The sequence below is a fragment of the Saccostrea echinata genome, unplaced genomic scaffold (genome assembly GCF_033153115.1).
Source record: "Saccostrea echinata isolate AGI-Se365-2 ecotype Australia unplaced genomic scaffold, CSIRO_AGI_Sech_v1 ptg000062l, whole genome shotgun sequence".
Classification (NCBI taxonomy): Eukaryota; Metazoa; Mollusca; class Bivalvia; order Ostreida; family Ostreidae; genus Saccostrea; species Saccostrea echinata.
This window is the reverse complement of record NW_026889811.1, coordinates 3812982-3829860: the sequence shown is the minus strand read 5'-3', so window position 1 is coordinate 3829860 and position 16879 is coordinate 3812982. Positions and strand designations below refer to the sequence as shown.

At 33.9% G+C, this 16879-nt stretch overlaps 1 protein-coding gene across 1 annotated transcript; it reads right to left on the bottom strand.

The window, feature by feature from the left end:
• Window positions 1–2791: 2791 nt before the first annotated feature.
• On the bottom strand, window positions 2792–15011 carry LOC133175539 (protein pelota-like). The gene is made up of 12 exons (XM_061310658.1): window positions 14879–15011; window positions 14680–14772; window positions 10273–10423; window positions 10050–10140; window positions 9597–9760; window positions 9294–9354; window positions 8052–8092; window positions 6957–7077; window positions 5569–5689; window positions 5392–5463; window positions 5054–5160; window positions 2792–3144 (listed from the first exon to the last, which is right to left on the bottom strand). Exons 1-12 carry the CDS (start codon window positions 14917–14919, stop codon window positions 3062–3064), a joined length of 1146 nt encoding a protein of 381 aa, XP_061166642.1. The 5' UTR covers window positions 14920–15011; the 3' UTR covers window positions 2792–3061.
• Window positions 15012–16879: the final 1868 nt, after the last annotated feature.

Below are 16879 nucleotides of genomic sequence, written 5' to 3'. Positions count from 1 at the left end.
GTAATCTGCTCCAAAAACTTTAACCTGATCATTCTGTAGCTGAAATTGCAGCATCTAAAACCTGGACTGGTACAATGAAACATACTAGAAGCATTTTCCATGCATATCTGATTAATATAGGGCAGAGAAGTACTTGAAAAGAAATCTGCTCCATATACCTTAAAGGTGCTTAGACACAGATCTGAACTTAATATTTTCTCCAATTTTCTGTATAATATCATGACTTATATATTGCTATAGCATTTCACACAAAAATATAATTAAAAACTTATTTTATCTGGAAATTATTGGAACTACGAACTCCAGGACGCGTTTGATTAACACATCTTTTCACTTACACAAATTTTAACTTTATCCTTAATATTTAAGAAAAGAAGCGATTTTGTTACGTATTAATGAAATATATTACATCTATAATCCAGAAAATTCAGAGTAAAAATGTTCCAAAGCAAAACCAACACACCAGTATTGTCAGTCCGTGCTCTGTAATGTGTATAGAGTTTAACAAATTGAACAAACCTGTGAAGCGTAAACTATTTTTGTAAACAGGGCATGAGCTCCGTTATTGTTAATGTTTACGATTCACCGGGTGTGTTCAATTGTTAAACTCTGCACACACCACTGAGCACGGACTTACAATACCGTGAGTGGGTTTAATGCTTTCGAACATTTCTACTCTGAATTTTCTGGGTTATAGTTTTAATATTATTCATTAATACACAACAAAATTGCCACTTTTGTTAAGTATTAAGAATAAAATTAAAATATGTGAAAGCCCAAGGATGTGTCAATCCAACACATCCAGAAATTTGAAGTTTTAATAACTTCGAGATGAAATAAGATATGTATTATATTTTAGTATGAAATGCTATAGCAACATACGTCACGAAATTATACAGAAAATTTGAGAAAATATTACTTTGAAATCTGTGTCCAAGCACCTTTAACCTGGGACACCAACACCGAGAGTATTACATAAGTCCCCCCCCCCGCCACCCCCCCCTCCCTTTGTTGAGGTGGGCTTAAAAACTAACAAAAACTTGATCCTGCAAAGGCATCAATCTCTAACTGGATCTACCTCAGAATATTAATGATTCTTCCTGCACTTTCTTGAAATTTTCATGTAATCAGTTCACATTCTTAATAAAATGTCTTGCAGATGAACACTTAAGACACATGAAAATGTATCCTCTTCAAACTTTGTTGCCAAAAGTAACAACTGCTCAAAATACCTATCTAAGGTTCACATGATATGCAATGGTTTTCATTCCGATTAAAAAAAAATGAATACAAATTTGTGAGTGGTTCCCTAGGAATTTGTCAGCAAATAACTCCTCACAGCTAATAGCTGTTTACTTATACACACTTTTCAAAATCTTTTCTTTGAACAACTTCATGCATAGGAAATTTTAAATACATGTAGGTGAGGCAGCTAATTGCCAATACCAACAACCATAGAGCGGGTACATTCCAACATTTTTCAGAATTTTTTTTTCTAATACAGTATTCAGTAGAATAGCATGAAAACATTTCAATGAAAATTTACATCCAAAAGAAAATTAACAGCAAAAAGACTCTTCTCGAAAAAACTAGAAATATGTCCATAGGACATGAATGCCCCGCTGAGGGTATATTAGTAATGCAACATGAAAATTTGTATTAGCGTACGAAATTTGATGAGAACATCTTGAATAGTTTCTAATTAAAATCTAAAAAGTTGGATACAGATGATAAATTCTCACTAAATTATGTATAAGTGCATAAACTTAAATAAATATATCTTAAATGGTTTCTTTAAAACAAAATACATGTACAAATTTAAGAAAAGTGAGGTCAAGGTCACAGGAAAGTTCAAGGTCAAACATTTTTGATGCAGCTGAATAGTTCACACAAATACCTATCAGCATATTAAGTTTGATAAAAATATTTTGAATGGTTTAAAACTGAGCTAAACACTAATTTGAAATAAATGAAGTTAAGGTCAAAGAAAAGGTCAAAGTAAAAAAAAAATATTGATACAGTTGAAAAGCTTACATCAGTATGTATTAGCATATGAAGTTTGATAAAAATATTATGAATGGTTTCTTTAAAACTGAGTTAAAAGTGAGGTCAAGGTCAAATGAAAGGTCAAGGTAAAAAATGTTGATGCAGTTGAATTGCTTACATCAGTATGCATCAGCATATGAAGTTTGACACTAATTTAAGAAAAGTGAAGTCAAAGGAAAGGTCAAAGTCAAAAAATGTTGATGCAGTTGAATAGCTCTCATCAATATCTATCAGCATATGAAGTTTGATAAAAATATCTTGAATTTTTTTTTAAAACTGAGCTAAACACTAATTTAAGAAAAGTGAGGTCAAGGTCAAAGGAAAGGTCAAGGTCAAAAAATGTTGATGCAGTTGAATAGCACTCATCGGTATGTATCAGCATATGAAGATTGATAAAATATCTTTAATGGCTTCTTTAAAACAGGGCCAAAAACTAATTTAAGAAAAGTGAGGTCAAGGTAAAAGGAAAGGTCAAGGTAAAAAAATGTTGATGCAGTTGAATAGCTCTCATCAATATCTATCAGCATATGAAGTTTGATGAAAATATCTTGGATAGTTTCTTGAAACTGAGCTAAACGCAAAGTGCGACGGAAGGACAGACGGAAGACAGACATGACAAACACTATATGCCCCAGCCATATTCATGGCGGGGCATAAAAATCCCCCCCCCCCCCATTCTATGGAACTGGATACTGCATTGTACTGAACGTCATGTTTACAATGAATAAACTCTTGAAAATACTGGTATCCATCAATGACATTTTTAATAACAAATAAATAAACATATTCATACACAATATAAATGTTAAAAATTTAACAAGTTTGTTAAAAATTTAACAATCTACATATTAAGAAATTCAATGTTTTTAGTATTTCTTTCCAGAGAAACACAACATGAGATTTTTTACACAACACTGACTTTGGTCATGTGACTGACTTCATTATCTGAGGTCCTTCACCGAGATTATGTGGCCTGTTTAATTTTTTAATATAAAACTCTAAATACGAGTTGCTATCAATCATCATCTGAATCGTCATCTTCATCATCAGGAATTGGAAATCTTAAAATTGCAGCTACTCCAGACAGGAGTCCCAACTCTGAAAACCAGAATGGCACAATAGTTTAAGTGTCATGCCTAAAAGTGAACCTTGAACACAATGTGTCTTTAGGTACAATTATAAAACAAGAGGCCCATGGGCCACATCGCTCACCTGAGTAACTTTGGCCATGCTGTTCATTACCAGACTCCCCCTTGTAATACCTATTGTGGCCCCACCCTCCCCCCAGGGGCCATGATTTGAACAATTTAGAATCTACACTACCCCAGGATGCTTCCACATAAGTTTAAGTTTTTCTGGTCCAGTGGTTCTTGAGAAGATTTTTAAAGATTTTTCCTATATATTTCAATGTAAAAACTTGGGATTCCCCCTATTGTGGCCCCGCCCTATCCCCTGGGTCATGATTTGAACAATTTAGAGTGTACACTACTTGAGGATGCTTCCACATAAGTTTCAGCTTTTCTGGCCCAGTGGTTCTTGAGAAGAAGATTTTTTAAGATTTTTCCTATATATTTCAATGAAAAACTTGGATTCCCTATTGTGGCCCCGCCCTACCCCCGGGGGTCATGATTTGAACAATTTAGAATCTACACTACCCCAGGATGCTTCCACATAAGTTTCAGCTTTTCTGGCCCAGTGGTTCTTGAGAAAAAGATTTTTAAAGATTTTTCCTATATATTTCAATGTAAAACTTGGATTCCCTATTGTGGCCCCGCCCTACCCCCGGGGGTCATGATTTGAACAATTTAGAATCTACACTACCCCAGGATGCTTCCACATAAGTTTCAGCTTTTCTGGCCCAGTGGTTCTTGAGAAGAAGATTTTTTAAGATTTTTCCTATATATTTCTATGTAAAACATTGATTCCACATTGTGGCCCCGCCCTACCCCCGGGGGTCATGATTTGAACAATTTAGCATCTACACTACCCCAGGATGCTTCCATATAAGTTTCAGCTTTACTGGCCCTGTGGTTCTTGAGAAGAAGATTTTTTAATGACCCCACCCTATTTTTGTCTTCTCTTGATTATCTCCCCTTGTGAGGGGACTTGGCCCTTCATTTTAACAATTTAAATTTCCCTTCACCCAAGGATGCTTTGTACCAAGTTTGGTCAAAATTGGCTCAGTGGTTCTTGAGAAGAAGTCAAAAATGTGAAAAGTTTACAGACGGACGGACAGACAGACAGACAGACGGACGGACGGACGACGGACAAAATGTGATCAGAAAAGCTCACTTGAGCCTTCGGCTCAGGTGAGCTAAAAAACATGAACATGACAGTACTATACATGTTGTTTGCATGGACTATTAATTTTAGAACACAGTATAAAGGGAAATTGTAGTATAATAGGTGATAAATTATCTGTTATTTCCCCATTACATGCTCTCTGATGGATGCATCTTCCCCTGATATATGCCTACATTAAAGCTGTTCACGCTTCGTAAAAAGAATGTGTCCGCCATATTCAATTGGACTCGAGCTGTATCTGAGGGCCCCTATATATAGAGCCGCTCACTTGGTCACTTTTCAGTGTAATCAATCGTCACCAGGGTAGACGGACGTATGCTATACAGCACTTGGTAGCGACAAAAATAACTGTGTGCTTCTAATGCAGGAGAGTAAGATACCAAAGACACTTACAACAGTTGCACAGGTCAGTGCAATATACAAACAAACACAAATATACGTAACTGCAATAAAATGTAAGCAAAGGGAATGCAAGATAACCAGACGAACATGGGTCGCCATTCCACGCCGATACCCGTGACAATAAAGCAGTCAGGTGTAACGAATGCGAAGAGTATACCCTGGTGCTGATATCTAAGATAGTAATATTGAAAATGGCGTATGCCTATTTACAAGTCGTGTTCAGCTTTAATGTCGATTTAATTTAAACAATTGCTGTTGTACATACTTGTACAGGTTATGCTGCCTTGATGGATTTACTTACGTTCCCCTGATATATGCATGCTAGAGAATATTTTCACATCTCCACCACAGTCTCTCACAGTGTCCACAATTTTGACATATCTCTTCCGCTGTGCAAGATTCTGGGATCTACAATAAAAAGACTGTTAGAATGAAAAAAAATCTTATTAGTTAAATAAACCCTAACTCATGAATAACCTCCCATCCTATATCTATGCCCCCCCCCCCAAAAAAAAAACTAGATTAAATCATCTTTAATCTGTCTTTATATGAAAATGAATTTTAAAAAAAATATTTGATGTGCACAATGTAATCAATCATAACTTCAGTGAAAATTACCAACACAACAAAAAATCTTACCGAAACAATTCATCTGAGATGAGTAAAACCTCAACAGCCTGTAGCTCTACTGCCTTCTCCACATGTTTGACACTGTAATGTTTAGTAAAAAGACTCCAATGGTTATGTAACAGCACACAAGCATGCTATCCAGTCTGAAGTTATAATGCTAACTGGTTAAATGATAATTCTACCTACCCATAGAAGGCCCTGTTAGGGTCATTTTGTAACATCTGATAAAAATCATCTAAAGCTTTCACTTCCCCTGTAGCTTTGGTGTTGGATAATTTGGAAGTCACAGCTGGGTCTTGCAAAATTTCTGAAATATTAATTGTTATACATGTATTTACATCCAAATAGAATTTATATGATCTACCAGGATGAGGGCTTGATTATCAAAAAGTTTTTGGACTGGCACCATAAAACAAACTGCTTAATGTTCATCAAAACCTTAATCCACCCCTAGCCCCCGAAGGGTGTGGGTTGGCATGATTTGAACACACTTGAATCTACATTACCTGAGAATGCTTCTGTATTTATTTAATATGACTAATCACGGCTTTGTTGTTTTTGAGAAGAATATTTTCAAAGATATTTCCCATATATTCCTATGCATAACTTTGATCCCCTCTTCTGGCATCACTCTACCCCGGGCGTCATGATTTGAACAAACTTGAATCTACACTACCTGAAGATATTTCTGTATTTATATGACTAATCGTTGCTTTACTGCTCTTAAGAAGATTTTTAAAGATATTTACTATATATTCTTATGTATAAAATTGGTCCCTTGTTGTGGCCCCACCTAACCCATCAGGGTCAAGATAAGAACTTCGAGGTGTGTGTGTGTGTGTGTGTGGGAGGGGGGGGGGGGCAAGATGTGAACAACATTGAATCAACAATACCTTAATGTGCTTTTTTATTAATATAACTAATCATGGTTTTTCTATTCTTCAGACATTTTTAAAGAATTCTTAAATATTCCTATGTATAGTTTTGTTCCCCTGTTATGGCCCCACCCTACCCCTGGGGGGTTCTCTTAGAGATCTGAGTATGGTGACAATGCAGCATGAACTGTGTGACAGATGGTCTGAAAATCATAAACAATATCTCTGATATCTCAGGCATCTTCATGTTTTTCTAACTTTTTCTGAATTTGAAATAAAATATACAAGGTATAAAGTGTTCTGATCAAACAAAATTACTACTGTCTTGGGTGACCAGATAATGTGTTTTGTGTTTACTGATAAACTGACAAATTATCAACAGAATAAAGCTAAAATTTGTAAAACTTCTTAAACTTTTGTCATTTTATGTTCCTTATAAATTTTGTAAGCACAGCCTTTATAGTTCAAATTTTACAGCACCAACCAATCAACAAACATTTTTGGTAACTACTCGTACATCATGTTAGACCCCTGACACTTTGGTAAGTAGCTATGAAATAGCTTCCCTTTCAGAAGTGCTTGAACCAGACCTTACCCATAGCCTGAATTCAGTGTTACCTTCGAAAGAATATTAAATCACAATTTACCTCTGGAGAAAATTTGAACCAGACATTACCTGTAAGAGCTTGTTTATGTTACCTTTTAGAGAATGCTTGAATCCAGATGATGCGTGGACTGTTAAGAACTTGGATTTATTTTCAATGAGGACCTTGTATTCCATTTTGACAGCTTGGTCCATCATGTATGTCATAAACTGGTCCTACAATAAAGCAACTGTTATACATAAAAGTTATTAAAATTTCAGTGTCTGGATATGACTTCAATCAGAACAAGAGATGTTTGTGAAACACTTATGCCCCCCCCCCCCCCCCCCAATAATTAGAATTTTTCCAAGTCCAAGGGGCATAACTCTGTCAAAAATTGCTTGATCGAACCCAAAACACAAGTTGACCAAGAGATTTTTAAGATAAATCTGTATACCAAATCTCATTCCAGTATGTGCAACCTCTGCAAAGAAAATGAACAGAAACTGCAACTAATTGGAATTTTTGTAAGTCCAAGAGGCAAAAGTCTGTCAAAAATTGCTCGATCGTACCCAAAACAGAACTTGACCTAGATATTCTTATGATAAATCTGTATACCAAATTTCATTTCAGTATGTGTAACCTTTGTGAAGAAAATGAATGGAAACTGTTGGTGGACCGACAGACAGACAGACCAACCGACAGACAGCAGCAAAGCAATATGCCCTCCCTTCTTCGAAGGAGTGCATAAAAATTAGCAAAAGAAAATACAAGTCAATGTCTGCATCTTATGTTGGTTTTTATTGAACTGACTCTTAAACATCTCCATTACTAAACTCTGGAAAGACAAACTTGGACATTCCTCTTAACTCAAACAAAACAGCTGTCAGAGGTACTGCATTATTGTACTTTTTTTTTACTTTTGTATTGATATACTAAGTAATGTAGACATGCTTTTTTCGCCTGGGATTTATTTTTGCTATGTACATGATCACAAATTATTCCACAGAAATTTGTCACAGCTTATTTAAAGTACATTTAAGAAATGCAATAAAACAGTCCAAGAAATCTGCATATTTTTTCTACACATGGATTGAACAGAAATTGTGATTCCATGGAATTATGAACCTGTAGTATGTTTACAGTGTCCGGTAAGTGGTTTAATAACCTTTTCTTATTCTTCTTTCTATTTATCACCGCAGTGCCTTACCTTCACAAAACCAGGACTGGCCACCAAAATACATTTCACAACTACAATTAAAACAACCTGATTAATTAATAAAGCTCAGTAACAATGGAAATACATGTACTGTAAAACTACAATTAAAACAAGCTGATTAATCAATAAAGCTCAGTAACAATTGTACTGTATAATCACTTATTTTCATGAGGTCAAATTTGCGTGGATTCAGAAAAAAAAAATTAATTTTTGGTTGGTAGACAAAAATGATGCTTAGTTTGAATGTTTTAAATTTCATGGATGACAAGAATTTATGGGTTTCTCTATACATCAAAAACAATGAAAATTAACCCCCTCAGAAATTAGTGATTTTACAGTAGATATACCATAAAGACAGTGGATTCAATTTAAACATTGGATAGCTTTTTCCTTTTTTTTCTATTACTTACAACTGGAAGCATGATTAAATATAAATATTTACATCCACTGAATATCACCTCCTTAATTTTTTTATGAAAACCACGGTTGTTTATCAATACTTGAATGCTGCTAAGTAAGCCAACTGTATAGATTTCTTGAGCAGAGGCTCTTCCATCAACGACACATATAATGACGTACATATCAATAAAACAATATTTCACACTTAATTTTACTTTAAATAATTATATTTATACAGAAATAAATATAAACAATAAAATGCCATTCTATCTTTGTTAGTATGGGAAACAGGATTTGATGTTGCAGTTATTGCAGAAAAAAATTTATATAAACCACTTACGTGAGTTATGTACTTATTCTGCAACATTAATTCCCATACTTACAACCAAAGAAGATTTTATTGTTTAAATTACGTAACAAGAAACAACTGTGAAGGTATAAATACAATACAGTTTCTGTGAAAGGTACAAAGTCTGATTTATATTTTATTTTCACAAAGTATAATTATAGAAATTCAAAAAAAAGATACAATACAAAAATGTAATGAATACAAATTAAAAATATGTGTATAAAAACAAGTGCAGATTTTACTGAGTTTCATTTTGTGGACAGTCTGATTTGTCCAAGGTCTATCCCAATTTAAAATGAGACAGCCTGATGTTTATTTCATTATCCTTGTTAGTTTCACACACTGCATTTGAATACATGTTACTTGTACTCCAGTCATTGTAGAAAAAGTCAATATTGGCTGAAAAGAGTCCTTAAAGTCTAACCTGATGTTTTTTAAAAAAAAAAAAAATTGAGAACTATAAATTAATCTTAAAAATTACTTACCATCAAAATTAATATGGCGTAATATTGCTTGCACAATCTGGTCATAAAACTTTGTTAAACCCTGATAGGGGAAAAAAAAACAAGAATATAGTTCAAAACTTTTTATAAATTTGAGAGGTAAGCTGCATGCACGTCTTTGAGGAAAAAAAATACAATGTAGATTCTTTGATGATGTGTTTAGAAGCTAAAATAATTCTGAAATAAAGTGTGCAATAATATTTTTATTTTTAGACAACAAAAACTTGTGTAGTCTTTGCTAACATTAAGCTGCAATGGTTTTTTTATAACTTCTACTAATGATACCTTATCATGCTGTGTACAGCTTCCCTTCCTTTTACGTGGAATGTTGGTTTCTATTTTTGCTCGAACTATTGTCATATTTGGTGTGATGAGACAAACATTGGCAAGACCTTCCTGCATGATAACAGCGGCCAAGTCTGCATGCTGTGTTGGATCACATGCCAACTCTGTGAATCAAAGGACAAGACACATTATAACATTGTCTCAGAAAGCTCCACCAACAGACCCTGTAGTCAGAATGTAACAAATTTTATCAATCATTAGGGATGTTTTTTTGCATTATCAATCTTAAATTCTAAGATGATATCAAAGGTTGTATTCAAATTTAAAGCAAATGTACTTCAATGTCAATGAGAATAATAAATATACATAAAATGGGAAGAGATCTATAGGAGGTTCATTATTTAGAGCCATCTCCCAGGTTGTTTAAGTTACTGTATTTGTCAAATTTCATACCAATTCTCTCCAAAGCTATGCTATCCCATTCTTGTTTTCCCAATGTAAATTTCCGGTTCACTTCTAAATCTAGGGTATGATAAGCACCCATCTGCAATAAATTTTACGTCAAATTAAATACCATACTTGTAACTTAAGAATTAATCCTTGCAAAAATCTCAATCATATAAACTGGTATACATTTTCAGAATCTTCAGAATCCCAGGTATGGTTACTCTCTAACCTTGACATACTGGTTTTCCTGAATATTTCGACCTTTCAGTCGAAGAACACATGCATGGGTGTCGAAGTCGATGGCCTCTATCTTAATGGTCAGAGTGGTCCTTACTTTGTTGACACTGACACTTCCTGTGGCCGACTCCGTCTGGACTTTCCTGATAAATACAAATAAACTTACAAAACTGATAAATAATGCTGGGATATAAAGTCTTTTTCATAACTGATACAATTTTATCAATAAACTACTGTATCATGCAGGGATCGAAATCAACTGTTTTAACCACAGGCTAATTTTACCCTGTACATATAAAATCCACAGGCTAAAATGAAGATCTACAAGCTAAAATTAAAAGAATGATTAAATGCCCTTTTCATGCTCTTTATTTTAATCAATAACAATACAGGGCCTTCTGTAGTGGGTCAGTACAGAGTTATGATCTGGTCGTGGATCATTAATGTTTTTACGTTTAAAAAAAATCGTAATCAACTTGTTTCTGTGACCTTAAAAGCATTTGTTTGATTCTGATTTTCAAAATGAATATAATAGAAAAAGACACATAAAAATGGCTGCTTCAATCAGCATTTGCGTGACTCTGTTAAAGTTTCAAAAAAGCAAAAGACAAATTACCAGAACAATACAGATACGAGACAATCGAGGTCGAAAATCAACACTAGCTAAAAACTTCTGAGTGTCTACTATTTTTACTTGCTGTTTTAAAAATTAACTCACATTTTGCGAGTATTTCCCACTAATTTCCATCCCTGTCATGTAAATAAACTAGAACTATGTCCATAGGACATGAATGCCCAGCCGAGGGTTTATTAGTAATGCAACTCGAAAAATTGTATAAGTGTATGAAGTTTGATGAGAATATCTTGAATAGTTTTTTTAAAATTGAAATCTAAAAAGTTGGATACAAATGATAAATTCTCACCAAATTATGTGTAAGTGCATAAGCTTATATAGAAATATCTTATATGGTTTCTTTAAAACTAAGCAAAACGCAAATTTCAGAAAAGTTAGGTCAAGGTCAAAGGAAAGTTCAAGGTCAAACATTTTTGATGCAGTTGAATAGCTCTCACTAATACATATCAGCATATTAAGTTTGATAAAAAAATAATGGTTTCTTTGGTTTAAAACAATGGTTTATTTGAAACTGAGCTAAAAACTGAAATAAGAAAAATGTAGTCAAGGTCAAAAGAAAGGTCAAAGTCAAAAATGTTTAAGGTATGTCACTCGTGAAATTTGTTATATCAAGGATTTTTTGAGAAGTATATTTTGGATAAGTACTCATATAGTATGACTCAAAATCGCAGAGAAAAAGGGGGGTCAGTGTGCATCTATCTGAGCTACGGTAAAATTAAGTTGACCTTTTTGCACTTAAATTGTAACTCTTTGGTTAATCACTTTAACCATTATCATATTTTATAAGATGTAACCATGGCAATAAACATAATCTTATTTTACGTAAAATAGTTTGAATAATATTTATCACAAATCACGCAAATTAATGCGCGTAAATTATTGTGTGACCTTTTTGCACTAAAAAAAGTCTCATATTTGGGGTATTGAAAATCTAAATAGGCAATAGAATATTTTCTTGTATCAAACTTTTTACGACTTAAGTGCTGATCGGTCAAAAGTATCGAGTAGATTAAAATAATGAAAGAAAAAGCTGGGGTCAGTGATGTAAATTTTGAAATATTGGTCAAAATATGCGATTTTCAGGCAAAAAACTGTGTAAATTTTATCTCGACTTCCTTAATATATCTTCATTTCTTGGCAATGTTTGTTGAGCGAAGGTGTAAATTTTGTTATAAAAATATAAATTGAGACCTATATTTAATATTCCAGGCATATCATAACGGAAAATATTCTCTGAGTAAAAGTATGTGAGGCTAAAGTTCCAAGATATTAAATTTAATAAATGTGTAGATTTGCAGAATTTTCTGCTAAATATCCTTCCGCCACAAGAAATAGTCCCTTATAAATCTTGCTTCTTTGTGAATTTTTGAGCAGTTTTTTAATGGAATGTTGAATATTTTACATTGTTTAATTTAAATATGTTATAAAGATTGAATTGTAATAAATAGTTTTTAAGTAAGAGGTTCTGACTGAAATTTTCTAAAAGGCTGACGAGTGACATACCTTAAGCAGTTGAAAAGCTTACATCTTTATGTGTTAGCATATGAAGTTTGGTAAAAATATCATGAATGGTTTCTTTAAAACTGAGCTAAACACAAATTGAGAAAAGTGAGGTCAAGGTTAAAGGAAAGGTCAAGGCCAAAAATGTTGATGCAGTTGAACAGCTTACATCAGTATGTATCAGCATATGAAGTTTGACACTAATTTAAGAAAAGTGATGCCGAGGTAAAAAAGTTGAATATCCCTAATCAGTTAGTATCAGCATACGAATTTTTATTACACTATCTTGAATGTTTTCTTTAAAACTGAGCTAAATGCTAATTTAAGAAAACTGAGGTCAAGGTCAAAGGAAAGGTCAAGGTAAAAAATGCTGATGCAGTTGAATAGCTCTCATTAATATGTATCAGCATTTGAAGTTTGATAAAAATATCCTGAATAGTACTGTTTCTTTGAGACTTAGCTTTGAACTAAGCTAAACAGTCTGGTCGAACCCTCAAACAGGGGTATACCCTCAAACGAGGGTTTTCTGTCCCGTCATGCAAGGCACAAGAACGGTAACTCTTGCCGTATCCAATATAAACAAACTTGCCTATATCATCTATCTTGGAAAAAAAGATCGATAATATTGTTATTTCTTCTATGAATTTGGAAAAATATCAATAGAAAAAAAATCAACAGGTTAAGTTTTCCATATTTTGATTTTATACTGTAGGAAAAACGAAAATTTCCCGTCATTTCATGAAATAATTTATTATTTTGTGTGACGTCTCAATTACGATTTTTTTTTAATTATGGAATTTGAAACACAAGAAAAAATATTCTAAGAATGAGAAAAATATGAATTTAGAATCTAGATTTTAAAAAATAAATATAATCATGTTTTCCCCCAAACAATCGTAGTTATTTAAAAAACAAATTACCAAACATTTTATTTAAATTCTTATAAGACATAAAAGACAACAAATACGATAAATTGCACTTGAATTTTATTTTTAACTGTATTTTTGTTATACTTCTTGGGCATGATTATCGACAGTAAAGACCGTCGATTGCTAGTCAGAGGAAACGCGGACTGAAACTCACGATCATAAATAAATCGATTATTAACACCACATTTTCGTGCATTTTATAATAAAAGATATAAGGTAAAATAATATATTTCTTTTATAATTTCAATTTAATATTAGTGGTTTATGTCTGTTTATCGAATATTTTATCTTAATTACCTGGATGTCACAGAGCAAAAGATAGTCAACTTTGCCAGTGAATAAATCCCGATTTGTACAATAAAGTTGTATTTTTTTAAAATACAAACTCTTTAAAAACCTTCAATCTATCATATCCGAGTGGTTTTACATTTGCCAAATGACCCGTTACTTTGCACCGGCGATTTTTGTAAACCTCTACTTTTTGCGTGAAATACGCACATTTTTAAGCATCTGCGCATGCTCGTACCCCCGTTTGGGGGTATGAATTTCCTATTTCCGTTTACCCCCGTTCGGGGGTTCGACCAGACTGCTAAACGCAGAGCAGGACAGAAGGACTAGCCTTTACCACAGTTAAAATACCTCCCATGTACTTGCAATGCAGCAAATCGGAGCTGATCTGCTCCAAAATGTTTTTGAAGAATACAAAAGGAATTGCACTGAAAATAACTACCAAATTAATCATAACAAACATTTCTGAGATTTTATATGCCTTTTAACCTAAAAAATAATCCATGTAAATACGAAAATTCAACTCATTTCCTCAACATTTTTCCTCGCTTCAAATTTACATGCCATGTTGACATTCGGAACTCTCTGGATTGATCATAGAAAATGCCCAGAGTTTGAGTTATTGCCCATGTTTATTTTGCTGCATTGCCAATACATGGAAAGAATTCTATTGTTAAACTGGGTCCGTAGGACAATATCATTTTAACAATAGAATGTTCTATCTAGTGCAACATGATAAACAACAATTCTGGCCTTATTTAAAGATGTGCCTTAATAATTATTTTTTACTTTCAAAGACATGTAAGGTTGGTAGAAGTAGCTACTTCAAGTAGCTTTAATTACCAAGGTAGCTTTTAATAGCAACGTAGGTAGAAGTAGTCTTTGGACTGGACCTAGAATCTGAATTTATTGGGATTAGGGAGGAGGAGAATTATGCATGAATATCCTACGGTTCCTTCCTCCTATAATATTTGATTTTATAAGTACAAACTCCTCAATATGCTAGCATTGACAGATGAGTACAACTTTCGTTTTTCACGGTTCTGACCTGATTGTTGTGGATCTGAGAGTGTCGCCCACCATTATCAGGTTGTATGCATGCCACAGGTCTTCCGCTTCCTCTGGAACCAGAGTCACACACCTTTAAAGGAGAAAAGTGATATCTAAAAGCTTAAAAACATAATTAGAGGAAATTCGAAATGAAAATGTAACGTCAGATAGTGAAGGGATCTCGTTAAAATTGTTACCCTGCGTTATTTTTATCGATATCTCTTGATACCAACTTCATGTTGGCACAGTAAAAATATCACACGGCTACTCGTTTATTCATTTTATCAACTGTAAACTGTACAACAGACTCTTTCAGACATGATCACGTTCCCTCTTTCCGCTTATGGTGCAACGTACACTGCCTGCTGTCTTTGTGAAAATAAAATTGATTGGACTACGTAACTGTAATAACCAATCAAAATACTTGTTACATTAAATGAGAAATCGCCCTCATAGGGGAGTAATGAAGGCGTGGATCTAACTTTATGGTACGAAACTTTGATCTTACAATGGACCATCCTCGCAAGCCAGGGGTCCTGAGTCAACACGTTGCCGTTGGACCAACGGCAACGTGTTGACTCAGGACCCCTGGCTTGCGAGGATGACAATGGACATAATTATTAAATAAACCTTCATTTCCCTTTTCATATGAAGGGAAAGGGAGAGGGGCTAGTTTTACAAAAGAACTTATGACTAAAACAAAAAACTTAAGTTGACTGTAATGTCTTTCAAAATTTTTAACTATTCTTATAAAAAACTTGCTAGCATTAATTATCTTTCCACAGGCACTTATTTCTGGAATAAATTTTCAACATATAGTGTAAATATAACATGGGCCACATTGCTCACCTGGGCACATAGGCTAGGGAAAAGCGAAAAGCAGAAATTAGTTCAGTATTGAAAAGTTGACGGATGGGGGGGGGGGGCTTGAATTTTACATTACCTCAGGATGCTTCCATATCAACATTACCAGGGACATATATACTAACTTAGTATATAGGTCCCTGATAGGACTGCGCAATAATATCGATATTCCGATATATCGCGATTCGTTAACAAAAAATTATCGTACTGCGATACGTTTTTCCAGTATGTGGTCGGTAAATCGGTAAAAATGCTTGGGCTTGGGACTTCTAAAGTAAAATATGAAATTTAAGATGCCAGAAACGCTTTCGATCATGCCAAACAATAAGGTTGCTGTTGTATGGTTGTATTTCGTTGCAAAACTGAAGTGAAATCGACAATAACTTTTTTGTTACATGTGAACGTATTTATAATACATACATAGTTTTATTCACTCTGATTATATAAATGGAGGTTAATAAAATTCAACTGTTATTAAAAATATTGCAATACATATCGCAATACTGTTTAAAATATCGCAATATATCGCAATACGAAATTCCCAGACGATACCCAGCCCTAGTCCCTGATGTTACTTATCATGGCTTCGCTGTTCTCGAGCTGAAAGATTTTGTTCCTATGTATTCCTATGTAAAACTGATCGCTCATTGTGGCCCCACCCTACCCACCTTAAATTTGAAGAAATTTAAATCTACACCACCTGAGGATACTTCTATAATAATATGACTAAACTTCAAAAATTTTCTGCTCAAGATCAGCAAACCCATGATTAGTCATATCGATACAAGATGATTCCTATATATTCTTATGCAAAACTTTGACCCTCTGCTGTGCCCCCCCCCCCAAAAAAAAAACTAGGAGGTCGGTCATATTTTGAACAAACTTGATTCTACAATACCCGAGGATACTTCTGTATTAATATGACTAATAATGGCTTTGCTGTTCTTGAGAAGAAGATTTTTAAAGATAATTCCTAGCTATATATTCCTTTGTAAAACTTTGACCCATTGTTGTGGTCGCGCCCTACCCCCGGGTGTCATGATTTGAACAAACTTGAACCTACACTACCTGAGGATACTTCTGTATTAATATGACTAATAATGGCTTAGCTGTTCTTGAGAAGAAAATTTTAAAAGATATTTTCTATATATTCCTATGTAAAACTTTGGCCCCTTGTTTGTCTACGCCCAACCACAGGGGTCATGATTGGAACAAACTTGAATCTACATTACCCGAGGATACTTCTACAATAACAAACTTGAATCTATATTACCCGAGGATACTTCTATAATAATATGACTAATCATGGATTTGCTGTTCTCGAGAAGAATATA